The following is a 26,821-nucleotide window of genomic DNA, read 5'->3' on the forward strand; positions in this document are numbered from 1 at the left end:
GGCTGCTCTCACAGTGCAGAGCAACACAGGTGTGACTGTATCTGAGTGAGGACATTTTCTACTGGTTAATCATCAGCTTGGTTCAGACATTAATTTCAGTCTTTTATGTGAGACAGTTGACTGTTGCTTGGCTCTCTGCCTTAATCTTCTTGTGCATCTTTGGCAGCTGCATTTTAGGAGAACTTTTGGACCTTTCGACTTGATCGGTTACAGAGCAGTACATTTTAAGAGTCAGAGAAATGAATTTTGATGAAATTCTCTGTCTTATCGGAGGCTTTGGGAAGTTCCAGAAGATCTTGTATGTGTGGATCTGCCTACCTCAGATCTTTCTTGCGTTCCACATGCTGGTCTCGGTCTTCACTGGGGCTGTTCCTCCTCATTTCTGCCGCTCCACGTGGCCCTCAGCAGGTACCCCGGTGTCTTCAAACTTCAGCCTTCTGACCACCCCTGATGGTCAGCCTGAGCTGTCCTGCATGTTCTCCTTTAACCACAGTGGTAGTGTATCTCTTGATGGTGGAAACCCTATTGGGAGCTGCCCAGGGGGCTGGGAGTACAGCAACAAGACCTTCCAAAGCACCATAGTAACTGAGGTGAGTCACTCAGATATAAACTTTTCGGATATCTACCTTATGTGTTTAACATGATGACCCCATGCAGCTCAGGAATGTGGAGGGGCTCAGCAGTTTTATTATAGTGGGCTCTGGTGATATCTGAGACAGGCTTAAACAGGGTGTGGGTTGAGAGATGAACTCCTGCAGTGCAGGCATCGTCTAGGTCTTCTCACACAACCTCTCTTCCTGCCAGGTTTTGTAACAGATGAACCTGAGGGGTGGGCAGCAGGCGGGGTTACATGACCAAAATGATGTGATTGGACAAACCAGTGTCACATGTGGCAACATAACAGGTCAACTGCAGTGACCACTGTAAGCAGGCAGGAGATCTGCATTTGATTTAGAAGTGTCTGGAAGTTGGCCAGTCAGCCAGCTCTGACCTTGTTGGGAAGATTCTCAGGGATCTGTAACGTTCCAGCTGTGGATAATATTCAAGACCTTAATGGTATATACAGTAGCCAGCTCTCCAACAGAGCACTGCTTATGTACAACCTAAAACCACAAGGACAATGACTGTAGTCTAAATCTAGCCATGACATGACTTGTGCCTTTTTTTAAAACAAGACAAAATCTCCAGAGGCTCAGGAAAGGTCCTAAAATGTCGCAATGTTATTTACACCACACAAAACAAATGATTTCTAGATTCTTACACCTATACGGGTACTGGCATTTGCCTATTGGTTTCTAACACTAGAGGAAAGGTTTGGGTTCGTAGATTCGGAGTGTCCACTACTAATAAGTAAGAAGTGATATCCAGTCATTGATGAGAAACCTAGGTCCAGGTGTTTGTCAAGTAGAACTGTGGGTGTAATCTGGCATCAAAGAAGAAGTCAAGGGGTGTCTATCCTCTGGTAGGCCTAGCCAATTTTGTCCCACTCTTTTCAGCTGTGTGACAGAACTGTAAAGCTTGATTTATACTTCTGTGTTGACTCAATGCTGTAGCTACAGCATAGGTACTGCATAGCCACAAAATCTGTACCAGCCTGACGCACACCTCCCTAGAAATGTAACTGCACGTCACAGCGACACAGACCACAGCAACGATTGGTCCACTTGGTCGGCTTGTATGTATCTCTCAGTGCAGAAAACTCATTGTCATCTTCCTCACTCAGTTCAGTGGCCTTACACATCATCTCCTCCAGTGCCTTCTCTTTTTTCTTCCTCATAGTAATTTCAGTTAAAGTAACTGTTCAACATTTATTAACTCCAACATGAACTACATGCAGAAACTCAACACAGTAGCACAGAAACACCACTGCCCACTAGCATTTTGGTGGTGTGACTGCAGAGCCTCCCCACTCAAACCTGCACCTTGATATAAGACTTTCTAACAAACCGCTCTCAGACTTTCAAACTTGGACCTCATCTCTCCTCCACTATCACACACTGAGCCCAACACTGTACACACTTTACACCTATGACTGTACACCTACGCACTCTACAAATACCATCATAAAATGTGCAGATGATACTACAGTAGTTGGACTCATATCAGGGGGGAGATGAGTATGCATACAGGGACGAGGTCCAGAACCTGCTGAGGTGGTGTCAACAATCTGACACTAAACACAAAAAACCCCAAAGAAGTAGTCATTGATTTTAGGAGGCACAGAACAGACCCCTCACCTCTGTTTATAAATGGTAACTGTGTGGAAAGGGTTCAGAACTTTAAATTTCTTGTCACCCACATCTCTGATAACCTCAACCGGTCTGTTAACGCCTCAGCTGCTGTGAAAAAGGCTCAGCAACACATCCACTTTCTAAGGATTTTGAAAAGGACTGGACTGAGAGAACAGCTGCTGGTGATGTTCTACCACTCGTCCATCGAGAGTGTCCTGGTGTACCGCTTCACAGTCTGGTACACTGACAGCTCTGCGGAGGGTAATAGGTACAGCCCCAAAAAATCACTGGCTCCCTTCCCTGGATGAGATTGCTAACACCCACTACCTCAGCAGAGCCTCAGTCATCATCAGAGACTGAACTCACCCAGGACACCATCTGTTTGAGATCATTCAAAACCCAGACTAATAGACTCAGCCACAGCTTCTTTCCTGCAGTACGCACACTGAACAGACTTGAATACACAATGAATGTGTCTTTCACTCGTGCAATATTCTTAATTTGCAGTTTTTAATTGCTACTTTTTGATTTGACCCATTATTTATTATCTTTTATCATTTATTAATATGTGAAATATGTATGGATGAGTGTAGGAGAATGTGTTCTTAACTTGTGGCACCTTACAAGAGTAGCACTTTAAATTTTGTTGTATGGTTTTCTGACAATGAAAATGAAGGCATTCTATTCATTTCTATAAATGCACACATTGTATAAATGTCTACACCGTGGTTCTGCATCAGTCTTACACAGAAGTATAGACCAAGCTTTAGACTCAGTGAGCAGATAGATTTTCCAAAAGGGAAAATGTTTTCACTTAATTTGCTGTTGCTGTTCTTTGCAGTGGGACCTGGTTTGTGACAGTGCCAATCTGAACAATGTGGGCTCCTCCATTTACATGTTTGGCCTCCTTATTGGAGCTGTGGTGTTTGGGAGCCTGGCTGATAGGTAAACAATCTATCCTCAGGGCACCATTGAACGTATGTCGTAACACCTTGTTCCCTGATTCCCTTAACTTTGCATAAGTACATACACTTTTGTTTTCATGGAATGGTATTGGGAAATGTCTTGTCTTGTTCCAGGTATGGTCGCAGGATCATCATCCTCATCAGCCTGGCTATCCAGACAGTATTTGGGGTTGGAGCTGCTTTCGCCCCTAATTTTTACATCTACACTGCCCTTCGCTTTATGGTTGGGACATCCGTCTCTGGTGTTATAATGAATGTGTTTGTCCTAGGTTAGTGTGCTGTACAAACTTTATGCTTTTCCTGTCCAATTTAATCTTTTTATTTTTGATTTAAAGGGTTCCATGGTTAAAGTTCCATGGCCGGGAAGCATTATGGTTCCGGGTTGTCTGTCCAACCGCTCTTGGGAATTAGTCACTGGAATTGTGCATGTCAATATAGTGATAACTTATTTTTTTCACAAAAAAAAATACACTTAATACCTTTTATTCAATTCTTATTATTAAATTCTAAGTCTCCATTACATATGTTTTATGAGTCTGGGCAGACATGGATAGAGGCATACAACCACAAGATGGTAATTCTACTTTATTGGTGAGAAAAATAGAGCAGTTTTTGTCAATCTTAGAATATCTGAATGCTTCAACAGTATAAGCTACAGATACTAAAATGGATGAATAAACAGGATAAATTGTGGTCTTGAAAGGACAGCATCAGTTTTACAAGAAAAGGCTATTTTACTCATCAAGAGGAGTACTAAATCACTAAATCATCACTTGAGGTATCTCAGCTTGGGTTTGAGGATTGCCAATTTTTAACAGACCAAAGGTAGTGACTACAATTCAGGATATTTAATGGATGCACATCACTAAATTTCTGGAGTAACCTTCTGATACTAGGTGGAATAATAGTGAAGATCCATGACACTGAATTTGAAACACTCTAAAATGGTAACATATTTGTAACATATTTATATTTGTGTTGTTGTGTGTACATTCAGTATACTGTGTGATGCCTGTCCTGTTTGTATCTCATGCAGGAACAGAATGGACAGGATCTAAGCAGCGGATGTTAGCTGGTATAATCACTGACTACTTCTTTGGTTTTGGCTACATTCTGCTGGCTGGAGTGGCGTACCTCATAAGAGACTGGCGTAAACTGCAGCTGGCTATTTCAGTACCTGGCTTCCTCTTCATCTTCTACATCTGGTGAGTGGGCAGCAGTGTGACCCAGATTTGATGCAGTATGTATAGTTTTTTTCCAAATGTTTCTGAAAAATGACTGGCAGTCTGAAAGTCTATGATAGGGGAAATAAACTTTCATTTCCTGCAATTGAAAACAAAATATTTAGCTAATGCTCATTGTCATGCATGTTTGGTGCCAAATTCCTCTCATATTGTTGGTAGAACTGCACAGGAAAATGCACTGACTTGGTCTGAGAAGTTTTTTTTTTTTGTTTGTTTTTTTGGTTTCTTGCTGTAGGTCAAGTAATTCTCATTTCCACCTGTCAGACATAATTGATGAAATTAGAAATGGGTGCACTCCATGCAGGTGTTACACCTGTTATTCCTGCCCTTTTTCTTGTTGTGACAGGTTAGTTTGTCTATTGTGTCAAACAACAATCTGTGTACCCCCTGCAGCACAATGAGGCAGGTACAGGTGTTTGGAAGTAAGTAGGTCACTTAAGTAATCTCTCCTTATATTTTAAGGGTGTTGCCAAAGTCAGCTCGCTGGTTAATGACCAATGACAGAAAAGAGGAGGCATGGGAGCTGATCCAGAAAGCAGCTCAGATGAACAGGAAGCCCCTCACCAAAGATCTGGAGATGTGTCAGGTACTGCTGCAACAAGTTTTTATACTAGTCTATAGATATTTTTAGTTATTCAATCTTTACAAATACCAGCAATAATAAGAAATACCTGTTTCACCCAAAACAGATTGAGAACAGATGTAAAATTGCTCATTCACTGAAGCCTGTCCTGCTATGCCTGTCGAGATTTTTGTCCTTACACAGCACTGTGTACAGTGACTATGATTTGCATAACACAGCACTGTGTTTACAGTGACCTATGATTTTGCCAGCTGAAATGACCACTGTACTTAGCAGATTTTAAAATCTATAGCTAGCTAATCAGGCTAAAGTTAGCGAGTTGACAGCATTTTTATTTCAAGTTTACAGCTGATCTTTAAAAGGTATCTTAAATATGCCCTCAATGGTTATATACATATATACATTACGGCTTCATATCAGGCTAAAAGACTGAGGCTAAAGTTGCATTCCCCTGGCAAAAAGTCACCATGCTGGGCTGTTAATGGTTCATGTTGAATTCACAAGAAATCAAGAAATAGCATGGCTGACACAGTGGCACAGTAGTTAACACTGTCACCTCACAGCAGGAAGGTTCCAGGTTCAAAGAAGGTTCCAAGGCTTTTCTGTGCAGAGTTTGCATGTTCTCCCTGTTTCTGTGTGGCTTCTCTCCAGGTTCTCCAGCTTCTTCCCACAGTCCAAACACATGCAGGTTAACTGGTGACTCTAAGTTGCCCATAGGTGTGAATGTGAGTGTGAATGGTTGTTTGTCTCTATACTGTATGTCAGTCGTGCGATAGACTGGTGATCTGTCCAAGACGTCAGCTGGAATAGGCTCCAGCAGTATAGATAATGGATGTATGTATCATATATTTTGTTCTAATGTAACCCAGTATGTTTTAACATTAATTTTGGCTAGGTTTAGAGTGTTCCCTAAATTCTAAATGAGCAGGACAAAATGAGTCTAAATCAATGCTGCCAAATGTTTTCAGTGGAAAGATACACAGAAGCTTTCTCGAGATCTTGCAAAAGTTTTTCAAGATCTCAGGAAAGCTTAGCAAGATGTCAAGAAATTTTGTGAGATCTCAAGATTTTGCATCTTTTTATTTTATTTTTTATTTTTGCAACCTTTTTTCCTCCATGTCCCCTACAGGGCTCTGTAGACAGAAGCTAAAGCATGCTCTAAAAGTCGCTAGAAAAAAAGATTACTTCAAGCTTAACTTAACTGACTCTAACTAGCTTTCTCATCAGCTGATGTTATTTTCCAAGCTGCTGTCATATCATCAGTATGTATCAAAATCTAACTCTTTTGAGTTAGAATTGTCACTGGCTGGTCATTAGTTACGCCCATTTCAGCTCATTCACTCTTCTGACATGCATACCTCATTGGACCAGCATCGAGGACCAGCTCATACACAGTGTGAATGTGAGTGTGAATGGTTCATATTAGAAATACTACACAGTGGATGTGCTAGCCACAAACAAGGCTTTTTAAACATAATCTATTAGACCAGAAACTAATGTGGTCAGAAAATGTACTATTCAACATGTACCAAAATCCTATTTTATATTCTGTGATAAATGGATATCAAAATCATTACTTGAAGACCACTTAATTGTAGTTCCTCTTGCTTTAGTGGCAGTGAGAGTTTACTACCTGTGTGACACAGGTAGCTTTACTTGTGTCTGAAGCAACCATTATTACTTTGCATAAATGTTTTGATCACTGGTTATCATTTAAACATGCAAACCACTTATATAGCACTCATTCGCTTTATAACCCTGTTTCCAAACTGTCCTATTTACTGTATTACTCACTGTTTCACCAGGTCTATAAAATTAAGGAGAAAACAGAGGTGAAGAAAAAACACTCATTCGTAGACCTTGTTCGAACCCCAAAGATGAGGAAGCAGTCTTTGATTGTTTTTTATCTCTGGTGAGTACGAGTTTAAAAAATAAAAGCATTTCTACACACTGGGGGTATGATGAATAAACTACACAAAATGTGAAATACTCATACTACTAATATACAGAAGCTGAAGCTCTACCACGGCCTCTTCTGGACACATGGTAGGATGTCTACCACGACATCTGAAGAGGCAGAGGACCAACTACTGGGATCCTATGACCCAGAGCAGCCTCTGGCAGTCTGTGTGATTGGTTGATGGATGTGAAAGCTCAGGAAAATCAGATTGAAAAAAACATGTTGACATGCCAATGATGCCAAAAAAAAACCCCATCCCCACCCCCAGTCTGTAAAGACCTCAAGTCTTCAAATGGTCTTGGGGCTGTGTGGCAGCTGACTCAACAGGACAAATTTCTGTTGGCTATTCTATTGTTAGACAACTTCAGAATCTTTACATTGTGATTTGATTGATGGGTGAATGCAGCAGTGCTACTGTCTGAGCATCCTTTCTGAGCATTTAGGTGCTGCTAGTCAAACTACAATTTCTGCTCATTCAACTGTAACACAATAGAAAAATATGTAAATGACACTCAGCAAGGAGGATATCTACCAAAATGTCCTGCTAATGTGGCCACATCATTTTCACATATGAACAGCATTTTTAAATTTTGCATAATAATGGCATAAATACATGTGAGTGTCAGATCACTTGTTTCAGAAAGCTACAACAAGCTAGTATGATGCCTTTACTGAGGACATACTATACTGTACTGTACACCAGACAGTTATCAGTGATCAGAACACATACACTGTCTTCAAAGCACATGTGTTTCCACAGCAAGAACCTGAAAAAAAACATTGCTGACCTTGAATAGTACTCCAGTCCTGCAGTCAGATGCATCCTCTTTTTTTCTTCTTTTGGCTTGTGATTATAAAACACTAAACAGCAGAACTACTCCACTTTGCCATCTGTTACCAAAGATATGTTGAAGCACATTCCTCCATCCCAATATTTGTGTATAAGTGATCTACTGATTTAAAAAAAAAAAAAAAAGAAGAATTTTTTCATAGTTTATATATGGCATTTACATGTTTTTTTTACATATGGGACAACCAAAAACACAAACTGAATGATTCATATGTAAAACCCATACAAAAACACAGAAAAAGAAAATAAGTGAGAAAAATAACAGGGGAGTAAATGTGTTTCGCAGCAGTCAAAAAGGTTATGTTGTACACTTCCATTATTTTTCATGACCATTTATAAGGCCAAATTTTTTCATTTATTGCCTCTTAAACAGATTCAGACCAGACATTTTACAGACTAAAGACAAGTATCTGGAAATGCTACTTTTGAAGAGGCTTGTGTAACATAAACTAACCAACAGTTATCTGAACGTAACATGAAAATAAATTCTGTTCTAAGTATTCTATTTTCTAGATAACGTAACAGATAACTGTAAATTAAGGTCATTTTGTGCAAACAGCTTTGAATGAGTTGTAGGAACAGGACTGTAGGGGTGTAAAGTTTTTTAAATGTTAGTCTTCTCCTTCCACCTATATAACATATCTAACACAGTTTGGCATTATATGGTAGGAAATAGCATGGCCTGTGTGCTGTATTGTATCAAGGCAAAAACAGTATTACAAAAAAGAAAGAAAGAAAGAAAGAAAGAAAGCCCACTTGTCCTCTTAGAGGGAGGGGTCACTGGATAGTTTGATGAGTATGAAAATAATGCAAATCATACTGTATGCTGTAGCTTTCACTGTGACCAGATCTCAACCCACTGAACACCCATGGGAGATACAGCAAATGGTCCAGGCAGCTGGGCGATGAACTGGGGCCTCACTACTCAGAGCACTTACACCCACATGGTACATGTGACCACTCAGGTATTATTTGACAGTCAGTGGAAAAAGACAGGAAAGGAGGGGAGAGAGGGAGGGGATAACATGCAGCAAAGAGCCCAGGCTGGATTCAGACCTGGGCTGCTGTGGCAAGGATCCAGCCTCGCCATATGGTGAGCACCTAACCAGCTGTGATGGATGACTTCTGGAGTTACAGTCATGGTGAAATAAACATAGAAAAAAAATGGTAGCAGGTGGTATGCTAATGTGCTAACAGTTTAGGAATGCTACCATTAGCATGCTATAGTTTGCTAACATTCAAATTAGCACTAAACACAGCATGCAGCTGAGGCTTATGAGTTCATTAGTTTTGCAGGTGTTTGGATGTAAACCAAAGTCATGGACAAATTTGAAGTATGATCTGAATATGGAAGTGGAGAAGGTGAAAAACATTACCTGGTGATTCTACATTATCCCATTATTATCCCATTATCCCAAACTGATATTTAGAGGATTTCATTAAGGTGTTTCTGAGAAATGTTTCTAATCCCTTTATGTGTCTTTGTGTGTTTGGAAGCTTTCATGCAAATCAAAAGTTTTGCTCATAAAAAAGCCCTTTAATCAAATTCAATCTCTAGTCTACAGTAAAACATTTTGCTGCAATGGCATCTGTAAAAGTTGCTTCATTGCTTCATTGTAGCTGTATAGTCATAAAGATGCAGTGTCAGATTATGTGGAGAGTGTGGAGTTGATCTTTAACTTTATAAATTGTGGTAAACCCTGTATGTTTAGATCATAATACAACAGTGTGCAGTTTACTTTGCTTTGCCACAGGAAAACTTTAGAAATGGTTTTACTGAAAATACCAAACTGCAATTTTACATTTTCTAATATACTGATTTTCAAGTGCTTAGAATTAGAACGTGAGAGTCTTTATCTCATCTGTCTGCTGAATACAGTGACAGGGTAATGATTATATGATGAAGGTAATAAAGAGGTCTCACTATCTAACAGCATTCTCCAAAATGATGCTATTTTCCATCCTTGTCCTGCCCACCTGTCTCAGGTTTGTCAATGTGCTTGTGTACTACGGCCTGTCCCTCAACATTTCCGACTTTGGAATGAACATCTATCTGACCCAGATGATCTTTGGCCTGGTAGAGATGCCTGCACGCACCATCACCCTTTTCACCCTTAATCGCTCACGCAAGATCTCCCAGCTCGCTTTCCTAGCTGTGGGTGGCACAGCCTGTCTGCTTACCATCTTCATTCCTAGTGGTATGGACACACGTCAATGACTGGGAAATGACCATATAGTTAGAGCCACATGCTGATAAACCTTTGTTGTTGCTGGTGACTTTTTTTGATTCTGTCAACGTACATATTTAGGTCCTGTCAGTTCTAAAAATGTAGTTGGCAGGTGGGAATAAGCTACTTTACATAATCCATTTTTCTCTTTTTTGCTTATTTAAAGTCTGTGTCAGCAGGCTTCTCCCTCACTTTTCTTTGTCCTCTCTTCCAGACCTATCTGTCATCAAAACAGTCCTGGCCATGATTGGGAAGTTTGGAATCACAGCTTCTCTGTCCATTATTTATGTCTACTCAGCTGAGGTGTTCCCCACTGTCATCAGGTGAGTATGATTTTCAGAGGTTTCTGACTCTGTGCTGTTCATTTTCATTTTATTATTATATTATTGTCTAAGAATAGGGGGGGGGGGGTTCACTGCAAAGCTGATCAGCTTCTGGTCTGTTAACAGTGCAGAGTTTGCTAATGCAGACATTTGTTATATTTATCAACAAATATTTACTCATGACACAAGCTAGTATTCTGAGTAATCAATGACAAAAACGACAAGACTAACACTATCTCTGAGCACTGTAAAAGAAGTCTGCAGTCTTGATAATAATGATAGTAATAATAAGACATTCTGACTCCAGTCTCTCTTTCTTCTCATTATTCTCTGATTTCTAGACAAAATGGGATCGGTATAGGCTCCATGTGTGCTCGGATTGGAGGAGTTCTGGCTCCCATGCTGTATCTGCTGAGGAGCATCAGTCCTCAGGCTCCCATGGTCCTGTGTGGACTCTGCCCCCTGCTGGGCTCTGCCCTCACCCTGCTGCTGCCTGAGACAGCCAATAAGCCCCTGCCAGACACTATTGAAGACATAGAAGCAACCAACCTCAGGTCTGATGCCACCACTTTTATACCATTGTTTTCAAAGGGTCAGTTCATCCAAATTTGGAACAAGAACAAAGAAAGCCCTCTAGAACGATCTAAACTGGCAGAAAGTGGTATATCACAACCACAATGATAGTAATTATAATCAACAACCATAGGGTCAAACATTTGGATATTACATATTCTATACATGCAGCCCAGCAGCAAATGCTCTGTGGCTCAGTAGTGATCTGCAGCCCAGGGGTTGGAAATCCAGTCATACCTACTCACACATACACACATACTCTTTAAGTGACAATTTTTCTGTTAGGTATGAATGAAATGATAAGTGCAGGCCTGTGGTATGACTTATGTAAAGCAGCGAACACATGTTTGACCTAAAATCATAAAGCCTTAATCAGAACAATGTTAGGGTTGAAATATGAAGCAGAGATTAACTCTAATAAAATACATGACCAACATGTCTTTACCATCATCCTCTGATGAGAGTCTGACATCACCTACTGTAGGCTGTAATATTCTTTTCTTTAATATCTCTGTGAAACTTACTTCCCCTGACTGTCACTCAAATTAGTCACTGACTATTTTGCCTTAGAAAGATGTTTTCAGCTGCGCTGAGCTGGTCTGTACCACTGCCTCTCCTCTGTCTGTCCGTCTGTCACAGTGCAGCGCTGCTCTGATGACACGTTGTCTGCTGCTGTACAAAGTGATCTGCTGATTTCTGACTACAGACTTGAAGCTCAGCAGTATACATTTTTCCTTGTCTTTCTTTCTTTTTTATTTTATTTATTTATTCATTTTAGTTTTTTTTTGGTAACATTTCTGTGAAGGAAACTTAAATAGAAATAGAGCTGAACAGTTTGCTTTGTTTGGCAATTTTAGAGGCATATATTATAATGAACATGCTCCTTATGAATGGGTACAGTTTATCAGACTGAAACAAGAAATTAAAATGTACAAAATGATAAGAATTAGAACAGAATAAGAATATGAAAAGGTTTTTGCATGAGGTCTAATGTCTCATGCAAAAGAGATGCTGCTGTCAGCTCTAGTTTTTAGTTTTAAAAAAACATACTTTGCGCTTTTCAAACACATCATTTATCTCTACCATGTTCTGGTAGAGACAAATATCTCAAACACTGACTGGAAACCTGGGCAAATGAAACCAAAGCTAACTGCACAGAGAGATACCACTAGAGGACAGAGAGAGAAAATCTATTTGATTCATTTTTATCATTTTGGTGAACAGATCCTTTAAATATCTATATGCTATATTCCATACATCTGTTATCTATACCACTTATCCGTTAAGGTGTGTGGGGGGTCTGGAGCCCAGTGTCAGCTGGGGTACACCCTGTACGGATCGCCAGTCCATTGCAGTGCCAACACATATAGACAAATAACCATTCACACTCACATTCACATTCAGTTAACCTAACCTGCATGTCTGTGGACTGTGGGAGGAAGCCAGGGTATCTGGAGAACACAGGGAGAACATGTAACCTAAATGAGTTTCTGCTGCATGAACTCAGATATTTTGTTCATGGATCAGGGAATGTCAAGGTGTGTGATTACTTCACATTTGACTTCCCAAAACCAAAAGTACTTGCACCTTCACATTGTCTTTCTCACCACTTATTTACTTCAACCTACACTTGGAGCTGTGACACTTAAAAAACTTAATGGAACATTAACTAATGTATTGTGGTATTTAGACAAAAACTATGTGTTGCTTGGTTTGTGTAACCAAGCAATTACTGTGTACAGGTGGTCACACGTGTTCCAATGGCCATTAAATCAGCAGTAAAAAAACTCTTTGATTAGCATTGGAGTCAAGGCAGATTATGTTTCACTCAGTCTGAAGATTCAGTATTAGCACTGTTTTCCCTCTGCAGTAGTTCCACAGCTGTAGTGAGGCAGAAAGCAGCTGCTAAATAAAATGTTTTCATCTCTTTGTCAGTGAGGAGGATGACAGCGTGAAGCCAGTCATCTTTGACACATCTCTGAGGAACACAAACGTAGGCAGCACCAGGACGGACTGACAAACAACAGCAACACCAGTGTGAGCTGTCACATCTCATGCAGCAGTCAGTATTTTTCAGGACTATACAAAGACAAAAGTCTATGCTTCCAGTGGAAGTCAAGATTTGTTTTTGTGTGTGTGTCTTTGCAGGATATCCAGACTCTGAATACAAATACAAAAGTTTGAGTGCAAGGTTTTTTTTTACTCTTTTTCACTTGTTTATGTAGAAGTTTTTTTTTTCATTGTTTCACCTGCCTTTTTTTTTTTTTTTTTTTTTTTTTTTTTTTGTTTGTTTGTTTTTTGGATGGTATGGAATAAATGGTAGAAAATTATTCACTTTGAATGTTATGTAATGTTAAGAATGAGACATGATCCATATATTAGGATGTAGAATATTGCAGATGACAAGATGCAGCTTGCTCATTGCAAACCCATGCCACAGTTGAACAAAGTGACTTTTTAAATCCATATGGAGGTAAAATATCCACAGAGAGCCAGTAACTAGGAGCTGATGACACTGGTCCCATGCTCGTCCTCTTTCAGCTGCCATAGCACCTATTTCTGAATTTCAGGTGCATGATGCCATCCAGCAAGGCACTGTGTCGGCCAATCACATACATGCAAACTGGTTCCTCCAGTTGGCTCAGTGTCTGATCAGTGTGGTACATGAAACAACACACCTCAACCAGTGAAGCCTTTTGTGCTGTTTAACACAGTAAAAATATCACTAACATCAGTGAACAAATCCTAGCAGTTCAACATCAAGCAGCTGAACTAGAGAGTGAAGGCTGTACGCATTTTCATGCTCACGATTCTGGAGTAGCTTCTCCTTTCAGTTTCAGTGTGGTTGTATTTTGAATGTTGTAGCTTTATCAGTGCTACATGTACAGTGCATCCCTCTGTGGGCAGAGAGTTACTCCTCCTGTCTTATGCAAACACACTCCCCACGACCTGTCTGAGGCTTTGATATGATGCACTCCAAGAAAACACTTCTGGCCTTTGCTGTAGAGGTCCAGTTATCTGCACTGTAGGGTTTGACTTGACAAATTGGCAACATTGCAGACACTGTCAGCTTCGTACAACCAGTGAAAACTGAGTGATTACCAGTGTACAAGATATGCCAGCCTGTAACATTGTGTTTTGCCTGCTTTGGGGACTGATAAGTGGGACATTTACAGAGTTCATTTAATGTAACAAAGTCCAGATAATAATAGACACATTTGAAAGTCAGTCAGGGATAAAGATGAAGTGAATCTCTGGTACTCAGTCTCTGGACAACACAAGTCTCGTTGTGTTCATTTTCACAGAATAGGAAGTTGAATGGTGGTGAGGTGCAGTATATTTAACAGCAACATGTTTACAGAAATAATCAACAGGAAAACAGCTGACAAAGGAAATGCTGACACTCACTGGTGTGAAGTGAGTATCACATTTTTTCTGACAGCTCTGTTATCAGGTACTTGAAACAATGTTTTACATAACTGTTTATCATGACTCGTATGTGCTGTCTTTTCACTGTTTTCACTGTAAAAATGTTTCCGTTGATGCATATATATACTGTAGTTTTACATCTATAAGCAGGTAGGTTCATTTGCATGTCTGTGACTAAAAGTTTTTGATATGCTGTATCTGTATTGATGTCATTTGTACAATTATGGTTTGTAAAAGTTCAGTCTGGACTTTTAGCTAATGAACCACTGCCTTCACAGAACTGTCTTGTCCTTCTAGTCAAAGAAAGAATTGATGATATTAAAATGCATAATAGGCTGGCTGCAAATATAAATACTAGTAACCCATTAATCCATTCACACACTCACTTCTTGTTGTTCTACTCCAGTGGTTGCAAAACTGGGGAAAAATGAGGGGTGAAACTACCTTCTTCTGTATTATGTGGAACAATAAAAATCATAACTGCTCTGATGCTTGCGAGGCTATCAAGATTCAGAAAGAAAAACTGAAGTGTAAAGTACAGGAGTGATGGATTTGTGAAAAGGACACCAGCAAACATGTCACTCAGATGTATGATATGAGGAAGCTTTTATGGCCTTTAAATAGCAGGACACCCATGTGTTTTTTGTTTGGATGGATGATTGATCCTATTCCAACTCTATCCTACTATATCAAGTCTAGATGTAAGGTGATGATGTTGCTGAATCTGGTATTTCAGTGGATGATGCCAGGGCTGGTTACATGTTAGGATCTGAGTAATGGTCAGTGTGTGACTCAGTCCTGCCAAATAGGAACAGCTGTAGAGTCTGAGCTGTGGGAAACTAGTAGATGGCAGCGTGGCTGTCAGCACTGACTGACCAGCCTGTAGACATCAGACAGCAACTGGCACTCCCATTAACAGAGGGTCTAGTGAAGCAGCAAAGGCAAGGACACCACTATTCTCCCCTCACTGTCAGACTCTGTCACAGCAGCTCTACTTGAACTGTCTGCAGCAGTTCAAAGATCACAGGCTTTCAGATATACACTCATTTTCAGTTTATTAGGAACACTTAATGCAGTCTACATAACAGCCCTGCTACAAACCATCCCTTCATGAAGGTTAGAATCTTCTTCTGTACTGAAACTGTGGAGGAGAGATGTCAATTTAACTGTATGATCATTTGGAGGATGTAGTCTGTGCTGCTGTTAAACTGTATGTCATTATACAGAGACGTGTTTCTGTTAATTAGCCAACCCTCGCTGATTTGAAAGAAACACCTCTAAACATAATACAATTTAACAGCACCACAAATTGCTGCCTTAATTAAACTGACAACTGAATGTGTTGTACTAATGGACTCATCCTGATATTTTGTTATGAGGCTGCTCATCTTTGATACTTTGCTCCAGTGTTCATTATTTACACTTTTTTTTATTGTAATGTTTTTATCAAGATTTTTTTAAAGCCTCTGAAACAGCATTCAGACCACAGTATATACACTGTAAATGATAATATTAAAACACTTTTTTCAGCTCTAAATATATGAATTAAATATATGATAGTCTTAATTTTTGAATTTTCAGACAGTTTTGATTGTTTATGAATGGTGAATGTGCATGAACAGTCAGAAAAAAAATAAACTAGAAACTTATAATTCAGTCCATTTAACAATTGTGCTTAAAAATCTGCATTTTTTAAAATAATACTTAATAACATGAAACTACTTAAGGAATTAATCAAATGTGAAAAAGGTACATAATTTCTGTATATACTGTTTTATGTCTATAACCAGGGAAGAATCTACTAAATACTCCAATATTTAAAAATGAATGAAAAGATGCATCACTTGTTAACCCTACACACAACCTGGTTTGTTAATGTTCAGAAAACATGTCATTTTTCCAGCAGCAGGAATTATTACATTATATTACATTTCAGCTGTGTGTTTCTTCTCTCTGTTTGTTCTCATATTTCATTAGGCTGCTTGCTGGTCTGTCAGACAGAAGATGGCGCTCCAATGTAAATTTAAAAACTGTGCAACTAATGCAGCGGTTTATCATTAGTCAGAGGTCAGTTAACAGACATCAGGTCACTTACCACCAACACAAACACTACATTTAGATGGTTCAGAAATTGAACATAGCGCAATCAACCTGAATTACATGGCAGCATCTATAACTGCTTACTGGGCAGACTGGTTCACCTCCCTGTCACATGGCCTCATAAAGGAAATCATTCCTGCCCACAGTAATAACTCTTCTCAGCTCTTACAGCTCCCCACTTCTGCCTGACAGAAAACTCTAGAAAATTCTAAAACTTTAGTTTCTGCTTCAGCTAAGCTCTACAACCTCTATCTATGAAGACCTTATAATGTTATTTTTCTTCTATACTATTAAACCTATAAAAGCTAATAAAAGTCTGGAATATTTTAGTTTTCCTGTGATACCTGCATGAAATCATTTCAAGCTTTGGTTTACTTGACATTTCATATGTAGAAATCGGTTTCTACAGCCCCCATCCTATGCTATTCTCTGATTGGACGGGCGTCCTGTCAATCTATGGACCGAGCCCACTGTGTTCACTTCAATTGCTCCTTTAAAAAAAAATAAAACTCATCAGTTCATGTATTTTTACACAATGGAAATAAAAGCAGCAACGTAATCATTAGAGTAACGGTAACAGGAACTTTCTATTTAAATGCTGCCATGTAACAATGCTACTTCCAAGTAAGCAATGTACATCGTATAGTAATAATGGTTGCAGTTTAAATAAAATCACCCACCAGTTACGATAAATAATTAGCATGACTTTTGCGTCCTCTTCCCTTGAGAAATCACCTTTCGACAGCCTCGCCAGTACAAAAGTACATCATTCTTTTTCGTACCCTACACCCCTTTGTTGTTTAGTGACGTCTGCTTACGCCTAACTAATTGTACTATTTCCTACAGCTCGTGAAGGCAGCAGCGGTTTCATTGTGGCCCTGCAGAGCTAACGCCATCACACGCAGCGGCTACGACGGGCAGTACGGCGACATCAGGGCCACCACAGCGGCGCAGTCTTTATTACTGCCAATCTATTTCATTACAACGGCAATGGACCCTAGAGCTGTGGATTATTAGACGCGTTTTAATCGGTAAGTACCATTGTTTTCCAATTTACTTATCATTCACCCGCTGCTATTTCTAAAGCGGAATGAATTACTTTGATTTTTCCAGATATTGGTATTATTGTTGATTTTTCTTGAACGCAAACGTGTTCAGCCTGTTAGCTAGCTACATCTCTGTCTGCCTCAAATGGAAAGACTGTCTAGGTGAGGCGTCGGCTGTTTTTAATGCTATACCCAGTGTATATTCAATACATAGAGCAGCATACATCTAGTCTATGTAACTAGAATACAGAAACAACACCCGAAGCGAATAAGACAAGTGGGTTATCAACGGTCACTGGCCAAAAAAAGAGTTATTACGCTGTATTAATTATCACACAGGAGGCGTTTAGCCTTCAAAACATCTTGACGCATTGGTTTTTGAGCCTCTCTGCTCGGTTGTTTACCATGCTCTCCCCCCTTTCCACTCTTCCCTTTCTCCCATCATCATCAGCATCTCGGTGGAGTCAGATGAAGGACACAGCCTCACATGATTCAGAGAGGCTCTCTTATCTAGGATGCTTTTAGGCTTATGCTTGCAGTGGGGAAACCACAGTACTCAGTTAACTTTGAGGACCAGGTTGCATTCCTCCACACAAGGTGTGTGCATGTGAAGTGCTACCCCAAGCTATTGTATCTCTCTGGATGTTTGGTTGTGATTTCTAGAGGGTAGCGTGGTGTTCACCTCACGTATCTCCGCTTTGGAGAGAGATGTATTGTAAGTTTAACTTACAAACCCTGCATTATAAACAAGCTTGTATGCACTGTGCTGAGAATATTATACTTTCTTGAGATGCAAGCCCTCTTCCTCTTCATCTTCCTCGTGATGAGAGGGAAGTTTCTCCCCTGTTTGTGATTTAGGATTAAATGCTTTTGTCGCCTCTGTCTTCTTTTAAAACATTGATGGACATCCATTCCTTCAGACCAGGTCTGAACTGCAGCCATTTGTTCTGCACATTGTTCCTGCCCAGCACTTTCACTCTTACATCAACCCCCCACCCCACCCCCAGCCTCTATTTACAACATGTGATGGACAGCAGGTCCTACTTGTAATGAATTTATTTTAGGTGAAACTCAAGGGAGAACTGCAGAAACTACAATGAGATGTTAAACTATAACCACCCCTTTAATTTTGTTGTAGAAGTACTATTATCTGTGGTTTTGAGAATCCGTGTGTTTTGAGTTTTGGCAGCAGCTGGCAGACAGCTCGCTGACTCCACTTAATTTAAGATTTTTGCACCAACAATACAAAACTGCTTGTTTTACAACCTGTGATGTTATAGCCAACTGAGTTCAGGAGCTGCAGATGCAGTGTGTGGAAGTACACTGTAGTGTTAGGCTCAGGAACCATTGATCCTTTGTGCTTAATGTAGAAGCTGTATATATGCACAAAGTGCAGATCATAATCTCATGGTCTGAGGGTTTGAATTTGTCTGCATGAATCCTGCTAAATCAGAAAACTGCAGATATGAAATAAAAAATCTTTACTTCTTTATGTTGAATCTGGCATTGTTGCCGTGGAGTTTTACGTATTGAAGATGTCCCCATCTGACTTGTGGAGTTTTTGGATTCAGACTTTTCGGGTTGAGTTCTGAGTTTCGAGCTGCTCCTTTTTATTCTCAGTGCTGCTGCTGTACAAAAGGATGAGGCATGCATGGTATCACCATGATGATGAAAATCAGTCGCGTTAAGCATGTTGGCCCAGACAGTTTTAAACAGATCGTTTACACTGTGGTGAAATGCTGCCGAAGAGCTGTGTTCTTAATCACAATTCTCCCTGTCACTGACTGACAGAAGGATAGTTTGGGCTGGCAGGAGAGCCCTGATCAGGCAGGCTGTCACACAGAGGTGAGAAAGGAAGGACATTAGAACACAGGAAATGTGATGCAGTAGAAGTGTGTGCATGTTGTGTCTGCTAATGAGTCGCTCTTGTAATTTGAATAGTTACAGTAATAAACTTGGGCAACTTTAATCCACAATCAGTTTTTTGATATCATGGACTTGTGGTTTTTATATACTGTATATTGTTTGATTTTAAAGCATTTTTAGAGGCTCGAAGAGCTGAAAATATTTCAGATTTTACACATGAAAAGCAAAACAGCCTGCTAGAAAAGTCACTAAATGTTTCTAGATGACAAAATATGCAAATGTATAATGTATTTGTAACACTGTCATGTTGTATTTGCATTCAGCCCAATTTCAAGTATGAAATAGTGACTGAGACGTGGCCCATTAAGACTACATGATAACCAGCAGTCACTTCCAAGCTGTTGCTTGCACTGCTAAAATCCTGATTTAATAACTTCATCGTCATCTGATAAAATCACCAGATGCCGATGTTAGAGTCAACGGCTGTGCTGTGATTTTAGCGATGTTTCCCTGTGAGATGATTATTCAGGGAGAACATTAGAAGCTCATTCACATGTATGTCAGCTACTGTGCAGTCAGTTGAACAGGACACAGAGAGGTGTACCCTGGGGGAGGGAAATGACAATGTTTTTTCTGTTTTATCGTTTTTGTCATCTCTTGACCTCTTAGATTTATGTTGTGACTCCTAGTGAGTAAAGACTCCAGGGCTGTGAAATACTAATTTAGCAGGAGGTATAGTGGGTGGGAAGGTAGAGTAGGCCATGAGCCATGGAAAAAGTGATTCATTTTTTGTTTGCTTTTGCTAAAATTGCATATTAGGATGAACTTTTTGCTGATAATCCATATGTACCATGAAATTATATTTTGTGTATTACTATGCATAGAGATATGCATGTGCTGGATTATTTTTATATGCAGATCTTGATCAGATTAAAAGACTGATGATATTTTCTGTGATCACAAAAACCCATTTGGAAGATCGTGCTGTCTTGGTCCAAGTATCTGCTCTTAGAGCGATTTCTACTTTTAAACTTGCCTTGGCATTGACCCACTTTGGACTAAGTCAGACTCAACCTGGATAGCACCTGCTCTTGGAATTCGCTCAGACTCAGACTCAGTTAGTGTGGCCCCCATTCTTCCCCGTTATGTAGCTTTGATTCATGCTGCTGAGGTTTGCCTGGCTCTACTGTACACGTGTGATGTACTGTGCTCCCATTGTGCTCAGTTTGCCTGCTCAGTGGGGGACATATACTTACGCTGAAGTGCGAATCTGAAGTGTATTTACAGTGGTTACATCATGCCTAATGTCACTCTGGCTCTGTGGCTGGAGCCTTTTTGAACAGATTTGGACCTGTCTAGCAGCCAGTGCACAGAGCTGGATTCAGCCATGGTAAAGCTCTAAACCTCATCATTTTGCAACTTTATGTAACCTCTAATCTCTGTTACTTAAGAATTACACTCTCTTCCAACTGTAAACATGCATCATTTGGTTCCTGCATACAGATGACATTCAGACAGTTTGTTAATAATAATGAACAAACTGTTAATTAACAAATTAGCAGGAGAGGCACCAGTGGCCTGCTAGCATCTCCACCACATCTACGTTGTGTGTGTTTACAAAAAAACCCACACACACACACACAAGATATTTTGGTCTGACTTTCTGACATTTGGGGTCAACATCTGTCCGTCTTTGTTTTTAGAGAGACTTATAAGCTTGTAGGAGCTTTTATTGTACTTAACGTAACAACGTGTCAACCTGTCTCCTCTGCTCACTGTGTGTGTAGACTGTCACACTGAGCTGAGATGAAATGTGTAAATAACAAAAAATAATAACTTGGGTTTTTTTTTTTTTTTCTAATTCTTAAAAAAAAAAAGTTTTTTGTTTCTTTGGAGAGTATGGGGGTTGTTGTTTTTACCTGGTGGCCTTAGTAACCTAAATGAATTATAAATAAAGGTAGAAACCTATTTGCAGCATTCTCAGGTCAGCTGTGCAGGATCCCGCTCTCACTTGGAAAAAGTTTGCAGGGAAAACCAAAGAGCTGGTGGTGAAGTTCCAAAGGTGCAATCACTCCAGTAGGGCTGTGTGATATGACAAATCTCATATCGCGATAACAATATATATGATTCCTGCTGCAGAGATAGACCCTTATTTAGGAATGAGCTCCTCGATTTGTCTCGGCCCGGTCCTTGTTAAGAGCCACCTGGTTCTGTTTCACCTTCACTTCACGTGCTGGTATTCACATTTCTGCCTGCCTCCATGTGGTGGCATGTAAGATTGCAAACTGTCATCCAAATGATGTCAAACTATTGCAATAAACTGTGTATTTTGAGTTTGCACTAGACTTTTTTTGGCAGCCAATTTGTCCATAATATTCAAGAATTCCAGCCATATAGAACAATTACTGGAGATATGTTTTAAATAGCTATATAATAGCCAACATTTAAATAAAAATAAAGCACAAACACTATGAAACAACTAATGTCATTTATTTAAAGTAGTCAGCATGACTGAACTCCCTGAGCGATGTCTGCTTAGACATGTCAGAGTCATCCTAAAATCTTAAGATGAGAGTCAAGTCGGTGCGAGTCACACACATTGATAGGGACAAAATCTTTGTTAACAGTGCAGGATTAATCAGAAACAGTGAACCCGGACACTGTGAACAGCTGCTGCAGTGTGAACAAACTGCACACATCCACATCAACACGTAAACTCAGATTTTGCAACACCACAATGATAGAACATAATTTAAAACAATAGATGTTTTTCTTTCCACTTCTATGGAGCAGTCTACTGGGGCAGCAGCATCTCAACTGCGAACAGGAAGAAACCTAATAGACTGGTTAAGAAGGGCAGTTCTGTTCTGGGGTGTCCCCTTGACTCAGTGGAGGTTGGAGAGGGAGACAGGAGAATAATGGCTAAGCTAACATCCCTTATGGAGAACATGTCCCGCCTGATGCAGGACACTCTGACAGCACCGGGCAGCTCCTTCAGTGACACACTGCTTCACCTGGGCTGTGTGAAGGAGAGATACTGAAGGTCTTCCCTCCTGCTGCTGACAGACTTTACAGTCAACACTCTTTAACAATAGACCACTCACACCAAAACTGATAGATTCACTCATGTGCAACATCAGTATATATGATACTGTGCAATATCAATATTTCCTATGTGTAATAATGTGGATTCATCTGTTGAGCCTGTTTACTCATCTATTTTACTTCCTTCCTTTCCTTGTGTAAAAAACAATACGATCATGTATAAAACAATTATTAGACCAAACATGTTGGAATATGCCAGTTCTGCTATTTTCATTTTCAAAGCCTCAAGTGTTAGACATGAAAGTTGACAGAGCATCCTAATGCAGACAAGTTAGCCTGCTGCTGTCAGATCAGATGATATGCCATGTTTAATATTTGAGCTGTGATAGAAAACCGCTGTTTGCAAAGTTTACAGTTGACTCTTTTGTCATCCACCAAATGCAGCCACACCAGTGACATCTTTGACATGGTGTCAGTTAGTTTGGAGCCGACTCCAAGTAAATCCGCTCACTAAACAATAAGTTAGACCTAGCAGTCTCCATTAGGTTGGGCGAGTTCCGTTAGTCAAAGGTAGCCTGTCCATCCCACTGCCTGAAAATAACAGATTAACCGTTTAAGGCTATTGATGTAGTAGTAATACTGACAGTTGTCTAATGAATGAGTATTTGGTGAGATGATATCAGTCGATCAGTCGACTGGGAGATCGCAGCCCTAAAAGAGACCACAACAGCACTGTCCTTTGTGTCACACTTCCAGTGAAGAGGGGTAAAATGTGTGTCTCTCTCTGTCTTTTCTTTCCCCTGTAGTTGGTGGCTGAGTCGTGACGCACTCACAGGCTCAAATGAAGTTATTGTTACAGATAAATAAATGTCGAAGCACAGATGAATGCAGGCTACGAGGAGCCGGTGGAGACGCACATAGACATGTGAGAGCAGAGCTACAGATCATATGATCGCCTCTGAACACCCGCAATCCCTCCAGTATCTCCCCATCACAACTCCTAGTTTCTTTCACTCTGCTGATTAAAAACCCAGAGGATGTGCTTTTTAACATTTTACGATTCATCAGCTGCATTTAAAAAATAGGACTGTTTGTCAGCCAGGCATATGCCGCTGGGTCATCGTTGCAGTGATATCATGGGAGGAAATGATGTGTGAAAGTGATACACTTGCATGAAAGCTTGTCAAAACTGGGCCCACTGAGATGTCCATCTTAGGAGTGTTTCTTGAGAGGAATTCAATTAGCAGGAGTTGTTTGTCTCGCTTCAAAGAGCTTGAGTAACACAGATCCTATCGCGCTGATCACATCACGCACAATCCCCTATCAGCCCACCACTTCCACCTGCCACAGCTCGTCTTTGTGTTTGTTAATGTGCGTACTGGCTCAAAACGTGCAAAGTCAGTTACTGGTCTTTGAGTGTGGCTTCATTTCCTCTGAAAAGAATCACAGTTGCTCATTTACATCTGGAGCACAGGCAAGGCATGAGAGCACCAGCCAGCGTAGCTTTCTCTCATATCCTGCTCAACATTTTCCATTTTTAATCTCCCTCGCTTTTTTTTCTTAATCTCTCCAATTCCATTTAGCTCTCTAGTCCATTTAGCCTTTATTCAGGAGTTCAATAGTGCATTGGAGCGCCTCAGTCTATATTTAAAACCTTACCACTGAATAAATCGAGCAGAAATCTTTTAATTCTGCCAGCCACCACCCAGCCTGAAAGTTTATACTGCTACAGAAGCTGTGGAATGGCAGTGGCAGGTTCCTATAACAGGTTTTAGCCATATGCGGGTGTCTGAGCAGCTAGCCAGAGATCCAAGGCATTATGTGGTGGTTAGAGAAGCAGCCAGGAGAGCAGAGAGAGCTAACACACCATGTATTATGACTTTTCCTGTGCATTATATGCTATATCTCTTCAGCTCATATTACTTAGTGTATTTTTTTATATATTTAAGCACATACATAGACTTAATATTACTGCTTACCTTTAGAAATCAGTATTTTCCCACCCTCTGGTGCTTTCTTTTCACAGATAATACAGACACACAGACCTGTGCTTACAGCTGCTTTACAATTTACCATGCAATAACAGTGTACCTTTAGTGGACAAAAATGAAGCAGACATCTAGAGGTGAAACAATTAGCCAGTGGATCAATTAGTCATTGTCCGAAAATTAATTGTTAAATATTTTGGGTGTAATTGTTTTCTACAGGCCAACCAATACTGGATTTTAAGGCCCATTAAAATATTTTAAATTAATCCATAACATGAGCAGAACTTTTTCATATGGATTCTTTAATTTTGCAAAGAATTGTGGTCAAGACATGCACTGAGTGGGACTTTATGCATCTGAAAACTAAACTTGTCAGTGCTCTCATGTGGACAGACAATATATGTGCAAGTGACACTTTCTAAATTACTTTCAATTCAATTCAATTAGTTCAAATTTCTCAATGTTTCTGTACTGCAATGTCTTGTTACCTACCAGCTGATATACTATCTGGGTTTACATCAAGAAATTGGTTAGCAGAGGTGGTAAGTTGATGTGTTATTATAAAAATTATAATAATTTCTGACATTAATGGAGGGTCCCTTTGTATCAGGCACAGTGGGGTATACTGGCACTGTACCCTGTAGGCTGATAGCAATATCTGTGTTTGGCTATTAGCTGTTATACCTGACTGACCAGTTTATCAATTCAGCTCCAATTTGGGCTGTTAGGAAACAATTGCAAATGGATAAGGTATAATTGAGGTAATTAAGAAACATGCATAGTTTGTAAAAACCACTTAGTCCCACCTTTTACTTATCTTGGTCATAATTCTTCACTTAACACATATAAGGGATTCTTGTTTATGTGGTTATGTAAAATCAAAATGAAAATCAACTCAATATTGTTCTATTTTTCAACTTTCAAATATCGATGTGGCTATTGGCCTCATAAACCCAGAATCACTTGGGTTCTAGTAATAGATAATGTAGTAAATGCTGGAAATCATGAGCTAAAGCAGAAGGAAACAAGGCAGGTGGAAAGAAAGAAGGCATCAGATACAGTGATGGTTCATCACAAAATAGCTGATTAAATGAAACAAATGTTGATCAATGACTATGCCTTACAGTAGATTTTAATAGTTTTTCTTGACTAGGGATAGGCATTTGAAGAAATTTCCTCGATGGATCATTGGGAAAATCAATTAATTGGGAATTATCAATTAATCAGAATTTTTGAATACTGAAAATGCCCATGGCTGAAAACAGGCTACTAAGAAAAGTATGTTTTCCCTCGATGAAATCTTTATTCCAAGAAGAAATTATAGTCCAACAACAATCCTCTCTTAAAGGCAGCGGAGCCTGAGGCTCAAACCGAACAGATTAACAAACCAAAGCTACAGCGTGTCATAAACGCAACTGAGAGTCTTTTAGACACAGTCCAAAAAAGTTAGCAATCACATCAAAAGCTAATAAAACACTAAAAAAATATTCAGTATTAGGCTATTTAGTGCAGACAGCTTTCCCAAAACTCCACCATGCTCTCCTCATGTTACCTGCGATTTCTTCAACAGCTCAATGGCACCTATTAACACCAACCCATGTTTCTGCTAAATTTTACTTGCGCCTCCTGCTGGTTGCTGCCACAAAGTTAAAATCATTATAGTGCTTCAAGGACACACTACACAACGTCACTCATACAACTGTATTAATTCAATTCCACGTGATTGACAAAATTCTTGTGATCAATAATCAGTTGTTGGTTAATTATGCCCATCCCTACTTAGAGCCACAAAACCAAACAGAAACAGGAAAGTTGGCAAATTTTCGTTTTATGCAGCCATGGTGACTTAACACACAAAGATATGGTGAAATGCTACCAGTTAAGCTTCCTTCCTTGTACTTTGTGGACTATAGACAAGTAGAAGAAAAAAATGGTTTTCAAAAGTAAAATTTGTTAATTGATGATAATACTGCTCTTCATCTTTAAATGGTGTTCTGATGAGGATTGTGAAGTGAAGGATGTGATATTTGGGATCAGACTGGTGGAATGGCTATGTGTTGATGATTTGTCTGTATAATTAAAAGCACAGTGCCTCTTCAGTGAGCTTTTGAGCATCTTAAGGCTCTCTGTCTGCCACAGACACAAGTAGCAATCATGTGGGCGTTGCTCTCCTTGCTGAAATGATGAGTGAGACGGACAATACGTCTCACTACGCCTTATCATTTATTAATGATATGTTTACCTATGGTGGCAGGCAGACTGAAAACAAGTGTTTGTATTTTGAGGAGAAAACAAAAGTGGTTACTATACATATGTTAATGACCTAGCACATCTTCATACATAATTAACTTGCTGTGAAATTTCTGTGTCTAATGTCATGTGTGAGTGAC

The 26,821-nt window shown here is 39.7% G+C and overlaps 2 protein-coding genes across 4 annotated transcripts in view; both read left to right on the forward strand.

Annotated features, from left to right (window-relative positions):
* On the forward strand, positions 1-13,658 carry si:dkey-119m7.4 (uncharacterized protein LOC560629 homolog). Its single transcript, XM_018699695.2, has 10 exons — positions 1-590; positions 3,073-3,176; positions 3,311-3,465; positions 4,233-4,401; positions 4,903-5,026; positions 6,829-6,935; positions 9,820-10,031; positions 10,276-10,384; positions 10,726-10,938; positions 12,893-13,658. The coding sequence occupies exons 1-10, from the start codon at positions 240-242 to the stop codon at positions 12,972-12,974; spliced, it is 1,626 nt and encodes a 541-aa protein (XP_018555211.1). The 5' UTR covers positions 1-239; the 3' UTR covers positions 12,975-13,658.
* Positions 13,659-17,347: 3,689 nt separating this feature from the next.
* Positions 17,348-26,821, forward strand: part of fynb (FYN proto-oncogene, Src family tyrosine kinase b) — a 70,685-nt gene continuing 61,211 nt past the window's right edge. For 2 of the 3 annotated variants that reach the window (XM_018699693.2, XM_018699694.2), the window contains exon 1: positions 17,349-17,517. The gene's annotated coding sequence lies outside the window, so the exon portion shown is untranslated. Of the gene's footprint in view, positions 17,518-26,821 lie in introns of all 3 variants that reach the window. The other variant, XM_018699692.2, reaches the window with a different exon arrangement.

The sequence above is a fragment of the Lates calcarifer genome, linkage group LG7_1, assembly GCF_001640805.2.
Source record: "Lates calcarifer isolate ASB-BC8 linkage group LG7_1, TLL_Latcal_v3, whole genome shotgun sequence".
Taxonomy (NCBI): domain Eukaryota; kingdom Metazoa; phylum Chordata; class Actinopteri; family Centropomidae; genus Lates; species Lates calcarifer.